This window comes from Pteropus medius, unplaced genomic scaffold (assembly GCF_902729225.1).
Source record: "Pteropus medius unplaced genomic scaffold, Ma_sr-lr_union100, whole genome shotgun sequence".
Classification (NCBI taxonomy): domain Eukaryota; kingdom Metazoa; phylum Chordata; class Mammalia; order Chiroptera; family Pteropodidae; genus Pteropus; species Pteropus medius.
The window spans coordinates 2,462,021-2,480,008 of record NW_024355523.1 but is presented as its reverse complement, the minus strand read 5'-3'; the positions used below and the strand labels follow the sequence as shown (position 1 = coordinate 2,480,008).

Genomic DNA, 17,988 nt, shown 5'->3' with positions numbered 1-17,988 from the left:
AGAGGCCAATTCTTTTCTAAAGCCCATTTGACTGACAGAGCTGGGTGCCAAAGACAGCGCAGAGCGGGAGGCCGCAAATCATAAGGAGGCGGTATTCAAGGGCACTAACCCGGAACCGGTTTGGGACTCGAATCCCATTGTGAGGCCAGACCTGGGGCGGGCCGTCAGCCAGAATAGCAATACCCTCAGGACCAATGGGCAAGCCGCAAAGAACGAGTGGCAGCCGCGCTAGCCAATAGGTGACAGAAGGGGTGGGCGGGCAAAGTAGGTGGGAGGGGATCAATGAAGCATCTTTTTTTCTTACCTCCCCTTGGAGGCGACGGGGCGGAGGTGCAGCCGGGTCGCAGGTGTGCGGTTCCGTCCAGAAGGAGGCGGCTAGGGAAGCGGCGTCTCTGCTGACGGTGGGTGCCCTCGCAGCGGGGGGTCCCGACGGGGTCAGCGGCAGGTGACTGGCCTCACGCTGCTGGCTCTGGCCCTGGCTCTGCAGCGTAGCGGGACCGCGACGCTTGGGAGTAGTACCAGTGGCGGCGGCTGCCGCCGGACCCGGGAGGGTGGGCGGGCCCAGGCCGCTGAAACAAGGCAGCGCAAGTTTCTGGGCACCTAGTCGGAACTATGATTTAGTATCCAGAGAGAGGAACCTCCTTCCAGGTTGCTACGTCTCCCACCAGGTGCAGCCGCTGCGTTGTGACCGAGTCTGGTGCGCGCCCCCTGCTCCTGGGAGGCCTCCCGGGAATTCAGTCTCCTTCGATTCTTCCCAGGGGCTGTGACAAGGTGTTCCCAAAGGAAGCGGCAGGGAGGGGAGTGAGTACTTTATTAATCTGATAACTGACGACCCTAAGTAAACTTTACTTTTTTTACGTACCACAAGTTTTAGAGAAGAGCATCTTATTCGGCACGGAAGTAAATTTTCTGTAAGAACATGGGAGCGGATTGGGGTACACACTTTAAAGAGGACTGGGATAAGGGATGGGGGAACTTTACAGATTTCGTCCTTTTCTTCTTGAATAGTCTAATGAATTTACCTAAAAATTCTTTTGGACCGAGAATTTACTGCCTGATTTTCCTCAGACCTCTTAATTCTGTTTTACCACGCAGTATTTAGGAACTTCATTCTCAAGTGTTAGTCCTTGAAAAAAATTTCCCAGTTATAATATGCCATTGGCGGTACATCATCTTCACAAGGATTACGTAAGTGAACTACTTATCATACGAACTTCCAACCAGTAAAGAATGATTGTAATTTCAGGAAAATGGCTGTTCTCTCTGATCGGGCATGGAAGATTTATGAATTTTTAGAGGTTGCAACTAATGAATTCCTTCTGTAAAGATAGAGAAGACAACCAATATAAAAAGGATAGTATTTGACATATAAAATGGTATTTTTTCACATTTTATAACGTGTTATATCCCTAACACCAAGAATATGTGCCTGGCACATAGTAGGAGCTCAATAAATATTTCAGCAAATTATTTGGTAATGGATGTCATAAAACCGAAGCTCTGTTGATATGAGTATCAAAATGTAAAGGAGAGGACAGAAAAGAAAATTCCTGGAAAGATAGATTCTATTCCTGTAAGCATAGCTACCAAATTTCAATTCAAGGTGCATTGATTTTGATACTTCCTTATATTAATCAGAAGATGTCAAATATTTTTACACAAGTTAGCCATAACTGACTGGAAATCTAAGATACATCCTGATACCAATTTCAATGAGGTTAAAAATGTGTGTTAAAGTGTATTTTGTCTATGAAATAGTTTATCAATTTAACAAAACAGGGACAAAGGGATCACTTTTGTAAGAGAGGTATAGAGTTACAAATTGTTGGGAAAAAATAGGACATGCAAATAACCTGCTGCCAAAATTTTAAAAATATGTTGATTCAGGCATATTTTAAAAGAGCTGTTATTTCTGCCATGTGCCAATAAATTTACCACATCCAATTACTAAATTGATCTCATAGTCTAAGAGCAGCAAAATCTAATGATGGATATCTGCATAAATTAGGATTCTCTTGACAACTGTAGTCATTACTTGATATTTTATGTACTTATGTTTTATATTATTATAGTTTATATATTATTACAGTAACATTGCCTCCATTTAAAAGGTAACCTGCTTGAATTTCAGAAATATGTGAACTTTTGTAGATACATTTTTGTCTCTTGCAGTAAGTTTTCTAGCAAAGTATAGGGTCTTACTAAGCCAACATTAATTTGCTGACATTTGGCCCCAACCTAGTTTCTCCCCTTTATACCGACCCTCATTAGTCTATTTGTTTTATAAGATCCAAATCAAATACTAATAATTCCTTCTCACCACCTTCTTTGATCCCACCAAAGATTTCTCCTTCTGAGCACCCAGGGTATTTTGTTAGTACTGCTCTTGTTGCACTCGTCATATATTCGCATTATTTCTAGTAAAGAAATAGTCACTTACTGTGTCCAGACACTACTAGGAAATGGATAATAGCTGATATTTATTAAGAGCTTACTAGATCTTAGGCGTTGTAAGGTTCTTTACTGGATGATATCATTTAATCCTCAAAACATGAGTATTAATCTATTACATATTTCTCATTTACAGATGAGGAAATGATTTTGAAAGGTTAAGTATTTGCTTTAGATCACAGAGTCAGTAAGTGGTAGAATTAATGTACAAGCCTACATAGTCCATATTCACAACTTTAAATTTACAGTCTCCAGTCTAATTTTTCACGTAATTTTTTTATGCATATGCGTTTTACTGGTTTTACTTGGTTATACATTATTTGATAGTAGGAGTAATATATTCTTCTTTCATCCCTTATTGCCTCTTATGTAAAATAAATGATTATAATACAGCTTGATAGTAGAAGCATGTCGCAAAGACATTGGATTTAGGTGACTGGGAACAGTGAAGGCATCCTAGAACAGACATTGAAGTGCTGAAGATGAGTAGTCATTGACCAGACAGAAGAGCAGAGATCATGAAAGTTGGGGGAATGGGCTAAAGAAATGCATGTATGATTGTCCTAAGGCAGGGATCATGAAAGCTAGAACCCTGCTGTTTAATACAGTAGCCAATAGCCACATATAGTTATTGAGCACTTGAAGTGCGGCTAGTCCAAACTGAGCTGTAAAATGTACTGGAACATACCCACCGGATTTTAAAGACTTAGTACAAAAAAAGAATGCAAGATATCTCAATTACTTTTTATATTGATTATGTATTGAAATGATAATATTCTGATATATTAGGTTAAATAAAGTATATCATAATTTTTACCTGTTTCTCTTTTTTTTAATGTGGCTGCTGGAGGATTTAAAACCATATATATGACTTGTTATGTTTTTATTGGACAGTGCTAATTAGAATTTAGAGGAATTTCAAAATGATGGGTACTGTGTGTGTCTCTGCGCCCACTTGTGTTGGAGAGGGTGAGTTGGGAAAGTAGATTGGGGATTTGTGATTGGTTTTGGAGGTGACAGACAAGACTGGCAAAGGTGGACATGGAGATGGGGCTCAGATAGGGTTTGGAATAGGGAGAGTAGAAGGGAGAGGAAGAGTAGGGAAAGAAAATTTACTTCCTAAGTGTATGGAGAAGCTTTGGAAGGTTTTAAGCACTCAATACATATTGAATGAAGCAATGTGTCTTAATTACTCAATCTAATAATGGTTGTTTCTGATGTATACTCCTAATTCTTTCTAATAAAGATATAAGGAGGCATCTAAAGACATTCTATTTAGAAGGAAGTTTGGTTCTCAAAAGAGCAGTCAGATTCTTAAGTCTAAATTGACTTAGTTTGTATTCCTTTGATGTGTTTCCAATAAATAGGAGTATGAGTTGGTCTTTACAATTAGGCATATTCTTCTTGCATCTGACATTCTACTGGGCATATTTTTCTAGAAGGAGACCAGTTTTGTCTATGTTGTTAGTCTTTCGTGGCAGATGAGGCCTTTTCTTACTGATCTCTGAAGGAAAATTTCTTAGTAGCTAGCTATAGCACTTGCACTCCACCTTGCCTCTCTACACATTCGAGCAAGTAAGCTTTTAACACTGATTTTCTAGCAGGGAGATTCTTGATCCTGGCTGCAAATGAGAATCACCTGGAGAGGGTTTATTAGCTTTGAAGAATTAACAAATATAATTGTATATATTTAAACTGTACAGCAATGATGATTTGATATACATAACACATCGCAGAATGATTACCAAGGTCAAGATAATGAACAGATCTATCACCTCACATAGTTATGTGTGTGTGTGTGTGTGTGTGTGTGTGTGTGTGTGTGTAGAGAATGCTTTAGATTTACAGGAGAGCTTTTTAAACTCTCAGCGCCTGCTTCTATTGGTTCTATTCCAAAGATGGTTTTAATTGGTCAGAGATGGGGAATGGTTATAGAATGGTTATATTTAAAAAGCTCTCTGGCGACTTTGATGTGCTGTAGACCTGCTATTGAGTTCTCGAAATGTGTCTAATACAAAATGAGATGTGCCCTAACTGTAAAATACATGGTGGATTCAAAGAGTTAGTGTTAACAACAAGAATGGGAGCTTCCTCGTTAATAATTTTTATATTGATTATATATTGACATGATAATACATTGACTATATGGGGTTAAATATATTAACATTAATTCCACCTTTTTTGTTTCATTTTTGCTTTACTTACATGTGTAGGTCACGTATTTCTGTTGGACAGTGCTGTACTAGCCTAAACTATTGCTCCTGAAGGTGTAGCTCAAGGATCAGCAGCATCAGCATCATTTGAGAGTTTGTCAGTTATATAGAATCACTGGCCCCTCTTGAGACCTACTGAATTAGAACCTCATTTTAAGAACTCCAGGCAATTCATACACAAAGTTTGAGAGACACTGCTCTAGCAGTATCTTCAGAATTTTTTTCAATTTCTTAATTTTTTTCATCTCGATTATTTTTTATTATAGAAGCCGATAAGTTTTTACATTCATAATTCCCTCTTTGTCTCTTTATTTGTCCTATAGAGTCATTCTTATACATCTAATTTTTCAGTTTTTAACTAATTCTCTTTTTTATACTTTTACGTCTCAACATTTTCAGTAGTCATTGCCCTTTTGGTTAATGATTGTGAATAGAATATGTATTCATATAATATATGTAATGCATAATGTGTGTTCATAGATACATATATGCTCTTATAAATGTATAATTTTCTGGAAAGAATCTGAAAAAATTAATATTAATGTTACATTGGTGGTGGAGAGAAATTTTCACTTTGTTTTGTACCTTTTTCTAACCATATATGTGTACTTTGCTTTTTTTTTAAGTCAACAGATTTGTGGGTATTGGGTTTAAGGGATTTAGAAAAATGTCTTTTTCTATAATAAAAATCTCTTATTAGTATTTTTAACAATGTTAATCACCTCAAAGTAAAATAAAACAAATGTTCTCTGGGCTAATGAACAGCTGTATGGCTGAGACAGAAATGATTGTTTATGTGACCCCTAGAGCTGGTGATTGGTGGTGGACAGAGAGTAAACCTATTGTAGAGCAGAGCATATTTTGTCTACACCTGTTCCTAAGTTGAAAATTGAGCTGCTGTGAGTGTGACCACACACATAGACATACATACACATTTCCCTTTCTGATTTTGTTGACTTACATTAACGCTAGGATCTACACAAGAATAATGTTACACTTAGCTATATTCATACTCTCATATGGCATTTATCACATATATTCCATTATATGGCTATAGTATAGTTTATTCATCCAGTCCCTATTAATGAATATTTGTATTTCTACCATGCTTTTGCCTTAAAAATATGATAGTGCTTTTTAAATGGTTCAAAGAACTATTTAAATGAGCTGAGCCATTTTATATCTTTTGGAAACAAAAAGTCATTCTTAATACATGGTAAGTATTTAATTTGATATGGAATTTGATATAACCTTAATTCTCTGTTCTATTTTTAAGAACATCTAACCTGCTGATTCTGTTTTGAAAATATGTCTTATAACCTGCTCATCGTTGGCCATACTGCCTAAGTAGCAACATAACCTGTTTACTTAAAATTTTCTTTTCAGATTTTTGTGTAACTTGTTAACCATTTGTACTATAGGTTGGGTAGTTTATCTAAAGTCTTCACTTAATCTCATAAACTGCTTCTTGCCTATACTGACTTGAGCTGACTTTTTCTTTTAAACATATACTTTGCCTGTAGAATTTCCAATGTTATTTAAGTTATTTTTTTTTTTTACTTCTCTCTTCCCTATCCTTCAATCGATTTCTTATTTTAAATTACATTTTTACCTCATATTTGTTAGGCACGGTGTTCCATACTGAACATACTGCCTTTTGAGCAGATCGGCTGCATATGTCTCAGATCTTCATAGTGATGGAGCAAATGGCAGAAAAAGGAAAAGGCCAAGTTTCGACTTCAGTAATTCTTTGAAGTATACTGCAACATAGGTACTAAGAAGTAGTATTTTGGGGCTGGTTTAATTATATATAAATCTGTTTGCTTCTCTTCCTTTTTTTGGTGATTTTTAAAAATTTTTTTATTATATTATTAGTTTTAAGTATACAGTACAGTGGTTAGACATTAATATAGTTTATAAAATGATCCTCCTAATTGCTCCTTCTCTCTTCTGGTTTTCCACTTAGCCATTACATCAATGCTAACTGCATTCCTTATGCTGTGCTTCCCATCTCCATGACCATCTATCAACAACTGATTTGTACTTCTCTAACCCTTCACTCCATTCTCCCAGCTCCCCAACCTCCCTCCCCTCTGGCCGTCACCAGATTGTCCTCTATATATTTGTGAGTTTGTTTTTGATTTGTTTGTTTTTTTTTGTTCCTTAGATTCTGCATATAAATTGAAATCATATGGTATTTATCTTTGACTTATTCGACTCAGCATAATAACCTCTAGGTCCATCCATGTCGTTGCAAATGGTAGGATTTCATTTTTTTTTAATGGCTGAGTAATATTGCATTGTATATATGAACCACAACTCCTTTATCCAGTCGTCTATTGATGGGCATTTAGGTTGCATCCATATCTTGGCTATTGTAAATTGTGCAGCCATGAACATAGGGGTGCATAGATCTTTACAAATTATTGTTTTGCTTTTTTTGGGATAAGTACCCAGAAGTACAATTGCTGGGTCAAAAGGTATTTCCATTTTTAATTTTTTGAAAAACCTCCAGACTGTTTTCCATAGCGACTATACTAATTTGCAATCCCACCAACAGTGTATGAGAGTTTCTTTTTCTCCACATCCTCACCAACACTTGTTTTTTGATTTTTTGATGAGAGCCATTCTGACAGGTGTGAGGCGATGTCTCATCGTGATTTTAATTTGCATTTCTCTGATAATTAGTGACCTTGAGCATCTTTTCATCTGTTGGCCATCTGTATTTCCTCTTTGGAGAAATATCTGTTCAGATCTTCTGCCCATTTTTAATTGGATTGTTTGTTTTTTTGTTGTTGAGTTGTATGAGTTCTTTATATATTTTGGATATTAACCTCTTATCAGATGTATCATAAGTGAATATCTTCTCCCATTCAGTCTTTTTGTTTTGTTGATTGTTTCCTTTGCTGTACAACAACTTTTTAATTTAATGTGGTCCAATTTGTTTATTTCTTTTGTTTCAGCTTCACTTCTTAAGTGGATTATAAATATTGTACCTTATGTGTATTCTTCAGTCTCTGGAAGAAAGCTGAATAGTTACCCAGTCATAAGGAATGTTAGGCTAGAGTGCTAATTAAATATGGTTCTCTAAAATTACAAGTCTTCAAGAATGTTCACTGAATTGACTTGGATATAGATGTTAAAATATTTCATTTTTTAAATTTTTATTAGGTAATATTTGAAATATGCAAAAATAATGTAGCTGTAAGTAAACCAGCTAGCTCCCTCACCACTCAACAAAATAAATTCTAGTTTATAACATTTGTCCATTTCTGTAGTATAAATACTGCCACGTTGGCCAATTTCTAGCTCGTAACATGACATCTTTTAATGTAGAGTTGGAAAGTGAAGTACACAGTTGACTTTTGCCAGCTCACACCAGCAGGCCCTAACATATCCTTAATATAGCATATATGTTTTGAAGCCTAATAATAAAGACCCACAGACCTACCACTTGACCTAAGAACTAGAACAATACCAGTTTTATTGTGACCTTTCTGTTTCCTTTGTCAAAATTATTTAAAGATTTTGCCTTTGATGCAATAATAGGAAACTTATTTAGTGAGTACCAGAAACTATTCTCCATATTTTACTAAGTCCTTTAATCCTTACGGTATCTCTATGAAGTAACATTATTATATTACAAACGAACTTGCAGATAGTTAAAGTCACTAAGACTACACAGCTCGGAAGTGACAGAGCCAGGATTCTAACCCAGGCAATCTGACTACAGAATTTGTGCTCATAGCCACTGTACTATACTGCTTCTTTTGGTGATATTTTAATTTATGAGTACATTTGCTTATATTCTAGTGACAATAGGCTTATATATGACTATAAGGGTCAAAAGTGCTGCCACTGATTATACATTCCAAATTAGTGGATTTCAGTTTTATTATTAAATACTGGGAAATTTTGGAAGTCTACTTTAGAAATGGTTTGCTTGTAGTCTTTGTTTTTGCATGCTTTGGCCTTTTTGTGGGTATGTGAAATTGACAGTGATTTCCTGAGAGTTCATTTTCCGCTCTTTTGAATTTTTAGTTCAGGAGATGATTATGCCACATGAGTGACTAGAAACAAAAAGATATAGTGATGGACATATTTTTGGTGATGTTATTAGATACATACAGAGTCAGTTGAATAAAGATTACTGGGAACTTGAAAAGGAAAAATTGCAAAAAAATTAGTGAAATCATAATAAAAAACACCTTTTTATTAGAGTTTAGAAATAAGGAATTTGCGTCCACATTTAAGTCTTAAAAATAAAAGGCTGAAATAGTGATAGAAAAGATTTGTTCATTTTTCAATTAAATTTAGTTAGCTTAACTCCATTGTTTTTACTTCAGTGGAAGATACCATTTGAAATACCAATTACCAGGGAAATATTTTTCACACTAATAAAAATGTTAAATTGGCTGAGATTAAGGTATTAAAGAAAACATGGTAATTGGTTAAACCTTTGAAGCGTTTTTCTGCCTACTTACAGAACTTTATCTAAACCTTTCACATAAGAATCTTTCAGATAAGAATCTGCTCTTTTTGAAATTCTAAGACACCTCAAAACTTAACCTAAGCAGTACCTTGCTAAAGCTTAGCTTTCACAAGCTATTAATAAAGTGGAAGATGTGTCATAAGGGAACGTGAATATAACTTCTGTCATTTAAACTAATTGCGTAGTGTGCAAATTATTTGACTTCTCTGATTTTTATTTATAAATAGAAATGCTGATATCTCGCGTTCAGTGCTCTGGTGGGGATTCAATGACAGGATGTGAAACTCAATGGATATTTGGTATTTTTCTTTGTATTGATAGGAAATGTTTATTATCATACAATGATAGAGCTAGAAGGGACCTTAGCAATCTCATCCTACCCTTTTATTGTGTAGGAGAGGAACAGTAAGTTCTATCATAGTGATCAGCGAGTGAATTTGAATTCAGAAAACATGGTTTGTGTATATATCCCTTTCTGAGCCCTTCTCCCCATTACCTGCTTTTAAAATCTCTTTTCCAAGGAAAAGACTCATTCAACGTCTTTTCCAGCTTCCTAGTGTACTTTCCCATAATGCAAGGCTAGATAACAGAAAAACCATATTTCCCAGCTCCATTGTAATGAGGATTTTGGATGTGCTTTATATTCTGCCAATCAGATGCACTCGTTTAAGACTTAAAATCAAAGTGTGCGAGATTCAAGTGTGTTAAGCATTTGTCTGGCTTCTGTGAGTCTAGCACAGTGGTTCTCAAATTTTAGCATGTGTTAGAATCATCTGGAGGGCTTATTGGAACATAGATTAGTAGATCTCACTCCCAGAGTTTCTGATTCAATTGGTCTGGGGCAGGCCTGAAAATTTTGCCTTTCTCACAAGTTTCAGGTGCTCTGGTAATGAGTTTTTGGATAATGGAGAAACATTCTGCCTTGCATCCACCTGAAAGAATGTTAACAAGAGGATCTTTCCCATTCAGAATTTATTTTAAAATTTTGCCACATTACTATCTTAAAATTTCATAGAGACTCCAAGTACAGTTACTTGCCTATATCATGATTTTCGACTCTGCTATTAAAATGGCCCAGGAGATTACATTACGAAGTACTGAGAAGTTCTTCAAAGAAAGAGAAACAATTAAAAGCATTAATTAGAAACAAATATAGCATCCAGCCTTATTTTGTTTGGTATTAGGAGCTTTTGTTTATGTGTTTAGTTTGGGGGAGGGTGAAGATATGGTGAGCACTGAAGGGCAGAACCATGAAATGTGTTTTGGTCCCCACAGCATTTAAGAATTACTGTTTTTTTGTTTTGTTTTGTTTTGTTTTGTTTTTCCCTGTTTTAATTGGTGATCTTTTTCTTTTACTGATTAATTAGATGGGGTGGCTGAGGAAAATCCTTGCCACTTTTGCCTTACTCTTTTAATTCTGTTGTATCCTTAAAATATTTTCATTGTTTTAGGAAATTTTATTCCTAAATTTTATTTAGGTTTAGCCTAAAAATGAGTTTTAATTTGAGAAGTAGTAAAATATTAGTAGTTGTCATTTCTTTGATCGGATTACATTGTCTTAACTTTTCTGAATTTTATTGATTTTTGTAGCCCAGCCTTTCCATGTTCCTCTAAAATTATTCTACGGAGTCTGAAGTTATTTTTCTTTTTGATATCTCAAACTAGTGGTTATCTGGCAAATCGACTAATTCATTCATTAAAAAATTATTTATGCTGCGCCTGCCATGTGCCAGAAGCTGCTAGGCTCTGGGGAGATGATGAGCAGAAACCTTGCTGCTTTCATGAAACTTCTAGTGAAATGGGGAAGAGAAGGACTCTTGGCTATATGTTTAGCACAAGTGTCATATTTAGAAAAGGAAAAAGAAGAAAGGAAGTTTTGTAGTCATAGCTTCCGTTAGAGTAATTTGACTTGTTGAGAAAGGCTTCGCTGAGAAACAGGTGTCTAATCTAGGAGCTGAAGCGTGAGGAAGAATTAAATAGGCCAAGAAGGGTGAATCCATTTCCTAGGCAGAGGGAACAGCGTGTACGAATGCCCTGAACAAGGAAACAGCCGGACTATAATTGATGACTGAAAGGCCCGTGTTGGGGTAGGAAAGATGCATTTGGGGAGAGCAGAGTGGGAGAGGGAATTAGAGAAGTAGGAAGTAGGTCAAGATTGAATGCTGGCAATTAGGAACCATTATAGCAGCCCAGGTGAGAGAAAATGGCATCTTGGATTATGGTGGTGCTGGCAAAGACAGAAATGTAGGCAGTTTTGAGCCATATTCAGAGGTGTTTTTTAAAACATTATGTATGAAGCTTATTGGGTTGAGATACCCTGCAGAAGTTGTGGGTTAATCGATTTTTACTTTTTTCTCTTTAGGAATTATCCAGCCTGCCTGTGCTACTAATGAACAGAAAACTGATTTAAACAAAGTGCCAACAAGGGATTCTCTTTGATTTTTGTACTTTGTAGCATTTCTCAAATTCTTTTCACATCTCTTACAGTAAAACTGCATTTAAGTTAGAAAAATGAAGCAGTTGAAAAGGAAGAGAAAAAGCAATTTTAGTGTTCAAGAAACTCAGACCCTTTTGAAAGAAATTACAAAAAGGAAAGAAGTCATTTTTTCCAAACAACTCAATACAACAATTAATGTGATGAAGCGAATGGCTTGGGAGGAGATCGCGCAGTGTGTGAACGCTGTGGGAGAAGGAGAACAGAGGACAGGGACAGAAGTGAAAAGAAGGTATCTCGACTGGCGAGCGCTTATGAAGAGAAAGAGGATGAAGGCGAACATTAAACTGGTTGGTTCGGGGTTTCCCCTCCCTACATCCGATTTAGATGACTCTCTTACTGAAGAGATAGACGAAAAGATTGGATTCCGAAATGATACAAATTTTGAATGGCAAAATGTGGCAGATTTCAGGGATGCAGGTGGATCCTTAACTGAGGTCAAAGTGGAAGAGGAAGAAAGAGATCCCCAGAGTCCTGAAGTAAGTATTAGCCTGCGAGCCCTGTTTTTCATTTAATTTCTTCAGTTTTCATGTGGGAGTTTTTTTATAGTCCAGGAGCAGTTAAGAAGGTCCCAAATTTTCAAGCTAACTTAAGAATAGCACATAACCAACTCATTCCACTTTTTCTTTATAGCATTAATCTCTTCTCACCTAAATATACTTCCTTTGATTATAAATATTAGTGACATCAAGTAATTCACTGTAAATATTATTCAAGATTCAAAGTAAATGGTTTTATGTCCTCAAACAATACAAAAAGCTTTTAAGAACTATTTGGATAAGTTAACAACCATGACATAGAAATAATACTGAAAATTGCTTTTCTCTTTTCTTTAGTTTGAAATTGAGGAGGAGGAAGAAATACTGTCATCAGTCATCCCAGATTCCAGGAGGGAAAATGAACTCCCTGATTTCCCCCACATTGATGAGTTTTTCACTCTAAACTCAACACCATCGAAGTCTGCATATGATGAGCCCCATGTGCTTGTAAGCATAGAGAAACAGAAACTAGAATTGGAAAAACGAAGGCTGGATATCGAGGCTGAAAGACTGCAGGTAGAAAAGGAACGCCTGCAGATTGAGAAAGAGAGGCTACGGCATTTAGACATGGAGCATGAGCGGCTTCAGTTGGAGAAGGAACGGCTGCAGATTGAGAGAGAGAAGTTGAGGTTGCAGATAGTCAACTCAGAGAAGCCATCCTTGGAGAATGAACTTGGTCAAGGAGAGAAGTCCATACTTCAGCCGCAGGACATAGAAACAGAGAAGTTAAAACTTGAGAGAGAACGCTTGCAACTAGAAAAAGATAGGCTGCAGTTTTTGAAATTTGAATCAGAGAAGCTACAGATTGAAAAGGAACGCTTACAAGTAGAGAAGGAGAGACTTCGAATTCAGAAGGAAGGACACTTGCAGTGATTTATCTAGGTCTGCATTTGGCAAATTTTTGTAAACCATAGGATTTTCTCTATATTGGGTAATAGGAAAATGGTTGCAGGATTAGTTATGTTTTTCCCCCCATTCAATGTCAGTGTTTTCAATAGGAAAAAGATAGTTATATGTGGGTAACTGTATGCTTAAGTAGTGTATTATATAAAAACTATGTGCCCTAGCTTAAACAGTATAGCAGAAACTATTGTGCTGTACTTAAATTAGTAAAATTACATAGAGCTTGTATAATCTGTGCACTCAGAGATTACAGTTATATCTATGTAAAATTCTAGCTCAGTGGTTCTCAGCTAGGGGTGATTTTTGCCCCTGGAAGACATTTGGCAATGTTTAGAGACATTTTTGGTTGTCAAAACTGGGAACTGGGGTGATTTGCTACTGGCGTGTAATGGATAGAGGCCAGGGATGCCTGCATCCTGCAATGCACAGGACAACCCCCCACAAAAAAGAATTATTTAACCCAAAATGTCAGTATTGCTAAGGGTGAGGAACCCTTTCCTAGCCTGACTGTGCACCTCTATAGCTTTGTTTTATAGTTTCAGAATATTAAAACCTCAGATGTTTATGTGGGTAGTTACTTAAATGGCCAAAAACTTTAACTATGAAACATTACTGTGTAGTATATAGATTATAGGAAATGATGAAGAGTATAGGTATTTTATTCTCATGTTTCCATCTATAAACCAAGATTCAGAACTGAATAAATAAACAGTGTAAGGAACATCAGAGTTTGTCTAAAATGGGTCATTTTGAAAAGCAGTTGATTCATCTAGCTATTGATGTTTTAGAAGCAACACATTTTTTAAGCTTTAGTTCCCTTTCTTCTTTGAATCCATTTTCTCAGTTTAGAAAATTATCATTTCAACCATGTGCTGAAATTGTAATGAAAATGAATGGTTGAAGCTAGTAAAGATGATACCAATATAAAAATGGTACCAGTAATACGTGAGCTTGAACTCAGTGAATTTGATTTTTAAAATAAATAGTAGCTGTTTGGGAGTAGAAGTGAGGGTCAGGAGAGAAAGTCCGCTGAATCAGATGATGATGATGAAATAATGATAGTAGTTGTGTGTTACGAATTAGAGAAGCACTATCTGACCTAATCTATAGAATAATTCTTGAGAGTAGTATATCTAATATTATTTCTGAATCTAAGGCTCAGAGAAGTCACACAGTGAATAAATGACTGATCTCATATATTGTGGTGTATTTTTATCTTTGCCCCTCCCTGAGGAACAAAGTTTATATCTTCAGTCTCTTTGGCATTTATTCTGAAACCAAGGGCTTGCTTAACTTGATGATTTGCCCTCAGTCTCCGGAAGGTGCTCTTTCCACAATCCAGGTGATTTTAATGTACACTAAAGTTAAGAATCACTGCACGAGATCACTTTGTATTTCCTGATTTCCAGGGCTGTTATGTAGCTTTAATACATCTCTTCTGTTCACAGATACTACCTTGATTTTGCATTTGTTCCTTGTTAATTTAAGAACGTCTTGAAACCATATGTGATATTTGAATATAGGTATACAAAGAAAAAATATAGTTCTGCCTAGTTACCTTGACTTTGAAATAGTGTTATTTTTCTATTACTGAAATAAATGCTTCTACCATAGAAATAAAATTTGCCTATGCTAACTATTTGAAAGTTTATCATTTCAAGTGATGCTCTGTGCTATGAGGGTTGAGATTATCAAGTCTGGATGAGAGCCTTATCATGGTGAATGGTGACAGGGAGCCTAGCATTTGTGTTAGGCATTGTGTTATGTGCTTTTTATACATTATTTTATTTGCTCCTCAGAACAACCCTTAAGCTAAGTAATGTTATGCCTCCTTTTATAAGAAAAGAAGTGGTACCTCATTAATTTAATGAACTAAATACTTTAAAAATGATATACCAATCCTGACCCAAGATTTTAGTATAAGAGCTCTGAGGAAGAGTAGTGAAAGTTTGTAGGTGTAGTTGTAAGTATTGTAGCTTTGCCACTTTCGACTTGTGAAAGTCATTTAACTTGCCCCTGTGATTTGATTATTTATAAAATGAGCTTAATGATACCAGCTCTGTTTATACTTATTAGTTGTTTTTTTTTTTAAGTGGTATGCGAATTGTAAAACGCCACTTAAATGCAAGCCGATACTAGTGTTAGGTTTAAGATCAGTAGATTTCAATTTCTTAGAAATAAGCATGGGGATAGCCCCTATTATTTTTGGATGGAGCACTCAGGTTCTTGAAAGTAAGAGAGAAAAAAAAAAACCTTAATATCTTCCATGACTTTTGTTGAAGAGCTTCCGGTTTCTTAACCCTGCCCCAGGTATAGATAGTTTGGTTTGGTTCACTCCAGTAGAAAACTTAATTGCTGCATTTCTGAAGTGGTGGGCCTACTTGGAGTGAGTCCTACTGGTTAACTGTTGCTGTGTAACAAACCACTCAGAACTTGGTGGCTCCTGTTGCTCACAATTTTAGAGAAAATTAGGCTGAGATCAGTTTGGTGGTTCTGATCTTACCTGGGTCTCATGGTCAGCTGCAGATTGGCTAGATGTTTCACCTTCTGAGGGGGTTAACTGGATATTGGCTGAGGGTCGTCAGTTCTTCTTATGATGTTTGATCCTCTAACAGGCTAGCTTGAGCTTGTTTTAAGGAGGATGAGAAGAGTTCAAGAAAGAAAGCAGAGATGCTCAAGGTGTCTCTTCACTTCTATACCATATTGGCTAAAATAAATCACAGGGCTAGACTAGAGGCAAGAATATGGGGAATAAAGTTCATCTCTTGACAGGAAGAGCTGTGAAGCTGTTCTGCCAAAGATAGGGATACAGGGAGTGGTGAGGAATCATGGCCATTTTTGCAGTCAATCTACTACACGCCTTTTGGTTTGCCTCTGATAACTTCTGATTATACCAATGGTCTTGGTAGCTTACCCAGTTTAGCTTTTGTCGTGGACCAAAATGCCCTAATATGGACATTAACTTCTATAGTTATTGTGGTCATCAATAATTCCTTTCTTTCCATTTTGTAAGAATGCTGATTTAGAAGAAGGAGGGGCCATAAATTTGAAGATAAAGCGTCCTCTCAGACTTTTTCTTGTGAATGAACACTATAGTCTTTGTAATTGAAGAGAATTCTTGCTTTACCTCTTTCATTTTCTACCTAGTTTGTCCATTTTAAGTTATTTTGCTTCTCCTTTCTTCATTTTTGTACCTCTTCATGCTTTGTCACTTCTATCTTGGGTATAAAATAAAAGCAAATCATAGTGTTTCTAGAATATTTTATTTTAAATTAATAGCTACCTTTACCTGTCTCTCTGTCCTTAAATTTCTTTGTTTTGAACTCAAAATTATTTTCACTGGGTTGCTTTGCATTTGGTTTAACATTGTATTTCCCCCAAAGTATTTTTTAACTTTATATAACTTTTAATTTGTCAAGGCTTTCTAGTCACTATCCTAAGACCTGAAATTAATAACTTCTAAAACTCCCAGAATACTCTTTCTTTTTTTGACATCTAAATTCTTTTTGACACGTGCTGATTTTTTATACACAAATATACCAGGTAACATTTTGTTAGTGCCTTAATTAAAATCCAGATGAGGATTGTCAAATGTATCACTTTGAAAATTTCCCCCGATGCATATGGAAAGGGATTAGTTTATGTATAGCAAGAAGACAATTGAAGAACATAACTACTTGATAAATTAATTGACTGCTTAAATCAAGAGATTAATTGACCACTGGAGATGGAGGCACTCACTGAGACCATGGTGTTCTAATTGAGCCTAGGAAGAAATGAGCAATGACAATGAGTAAATTTGAATTTTTATAAATATATTCTGGGAAATTAAGACCTTTGACAGTGAATTTCATTAGAGAATGCCCTTTATTGTTTACCATTTATTTTTCCGATGTGAGCCATCCTCTTAAATTTTAAATATAAAACTCATCTAATGTCAATTTCTTTTGAATCTAAATTTCCAGTTCTAACATTCAAACAACTTTAAAGAGTACATCCAATTGTTATATCTCACCCTGTATATTTTGCTGTTTTCTCAAATACCTGAAGAATGCTAGAACCAAATTCATTAGCTTCTTTATCTCTTACCTTATCTCTTATCTATAAATTCCCTCTGCAGTGGCATTCTTTGTACTGGGTTGATTGGATTGGCCCTGTTCTAATCCTTTGCCGTCTTCATCCTATCCAAGTTGTTGATCAAGTCCTGTCTTTTCTTTTGATGTTTCAGATCAACCTCCTGCAACCTCACATGTATTTCCTAGCATAGTAGCATTGGCAACCTGTACTTCAGCAGCTTCCTGTCTTAGTGCCTTCCTTTCTAATCTTCTCTGTCTGCCACTTCCAGAATACATTTCCTCAAATACTGCTTTCATTATGTCCAGAGAGTGAACTGGGTATAGAAAAGTGGAAGAGGAGCAGAGCTCTGGCAAAACCATAGGTGCAGCCCCAGCTCCACTTTGCCAGCTGGATGATGTGGGGCAGGAGGTGTCTCAGCCTTGTTGTTGTCTCTATTACATCAGGTACATATCCCCTGCTTGACTCTCATCGTGTAAGGAATTATAAAATTAACACGTGAAAATGCAGTTTAAAAATAGCAGCTTAAAGGTATTATGAATTACGTCCTACCTGAAATGAGTCTCCCATTTCCTTCTGTATCAAGTATAAAGTCCTTGACTGTTCTTTGCCTACTCTGTTTAAGATTTTCTCTTACCAACATAATTAATGTTTGTCAAGCTGCTCTCCAAATACTCTATGCATCTTCCTTTTTTCTTTGATCATGTTGCTTTCATCCTTGATTTTTCCATTTTATATCCTAGAGTGACACTCAGCAAAGTTTTTTCAGATCTAGAGACTTTATCATGTCTGCAACTCTCTACCATAATTTAAAAATATTAA

At 36.1% G+C, this 17,988-nt stretch overlaps 1 protein-coding gene across 7 annotated transcripts; it reads left to right on the top strand.

The window, feature by feature from the left end:
• The first annotated feature begins 272 nt into the window (after window positions 1-272).
• MSANTD4 (Myb/SANT DNA binding domain containing 4 with coiled-coils) lies at window positions 273-14,731 on the top strand. 7 transcript variants are annotated; one of them, XM_039858735.1, is made up of 6 exons: window positions 281-401; window positions 669-801; window positions 1,096-1,188; window positions 6,291-6,435; window positions 11,519-12,129; window positions 12,487-14,731. In XM_039858735.1, the coding sequence occupies exons 5-6, from the start codon at window positions 11,668-11,670 to the stop codon at window positions 13,060-13,062; spliced, it is 1,038 nt and encodes a 345-aa protein (XP_039714669.1). In that variant the 5' UTR covers window positions 281-401; window positions 669-801; window positions 1,096-1,188; window positions 6,291-6,435; window positions 11,519-11,667; the 3' UTR covers window positions 13,063-14,731. The 7 variants fall into 7 exon arrangements, with proteins under 7 accessions (XP_039714667.1, XP_039714669.1, XP_039714668.1 ...); XM_039858734.1 differs by lacking the exon at window positions 6,291-6,435; XM_039858737.1 differs by lacking the exon at window positions 669-801 and having other exon boundaries at window positions 299-401.
• The last annotated feature ends 3,257 nt before the right edge of the window (window positions 14,732-17,988 follow it).

Coding starts and splice junctions, on each gene's coding strand:
- MSANTD4 (XM_039858733.1), top strand. CDS start 11,668: ATGAAGCAGTTGAAAAGGAAGAGAAAAAGCAATTTTAGTGTTCAAGAA. Junction 12,130..12,486: donor GAGATCCCCAGAGTCCTGAA/GTAAGTATTAGC, acceptor TCTTTTCTTTAG/TTTGAAATTGAGGAGGAGGA.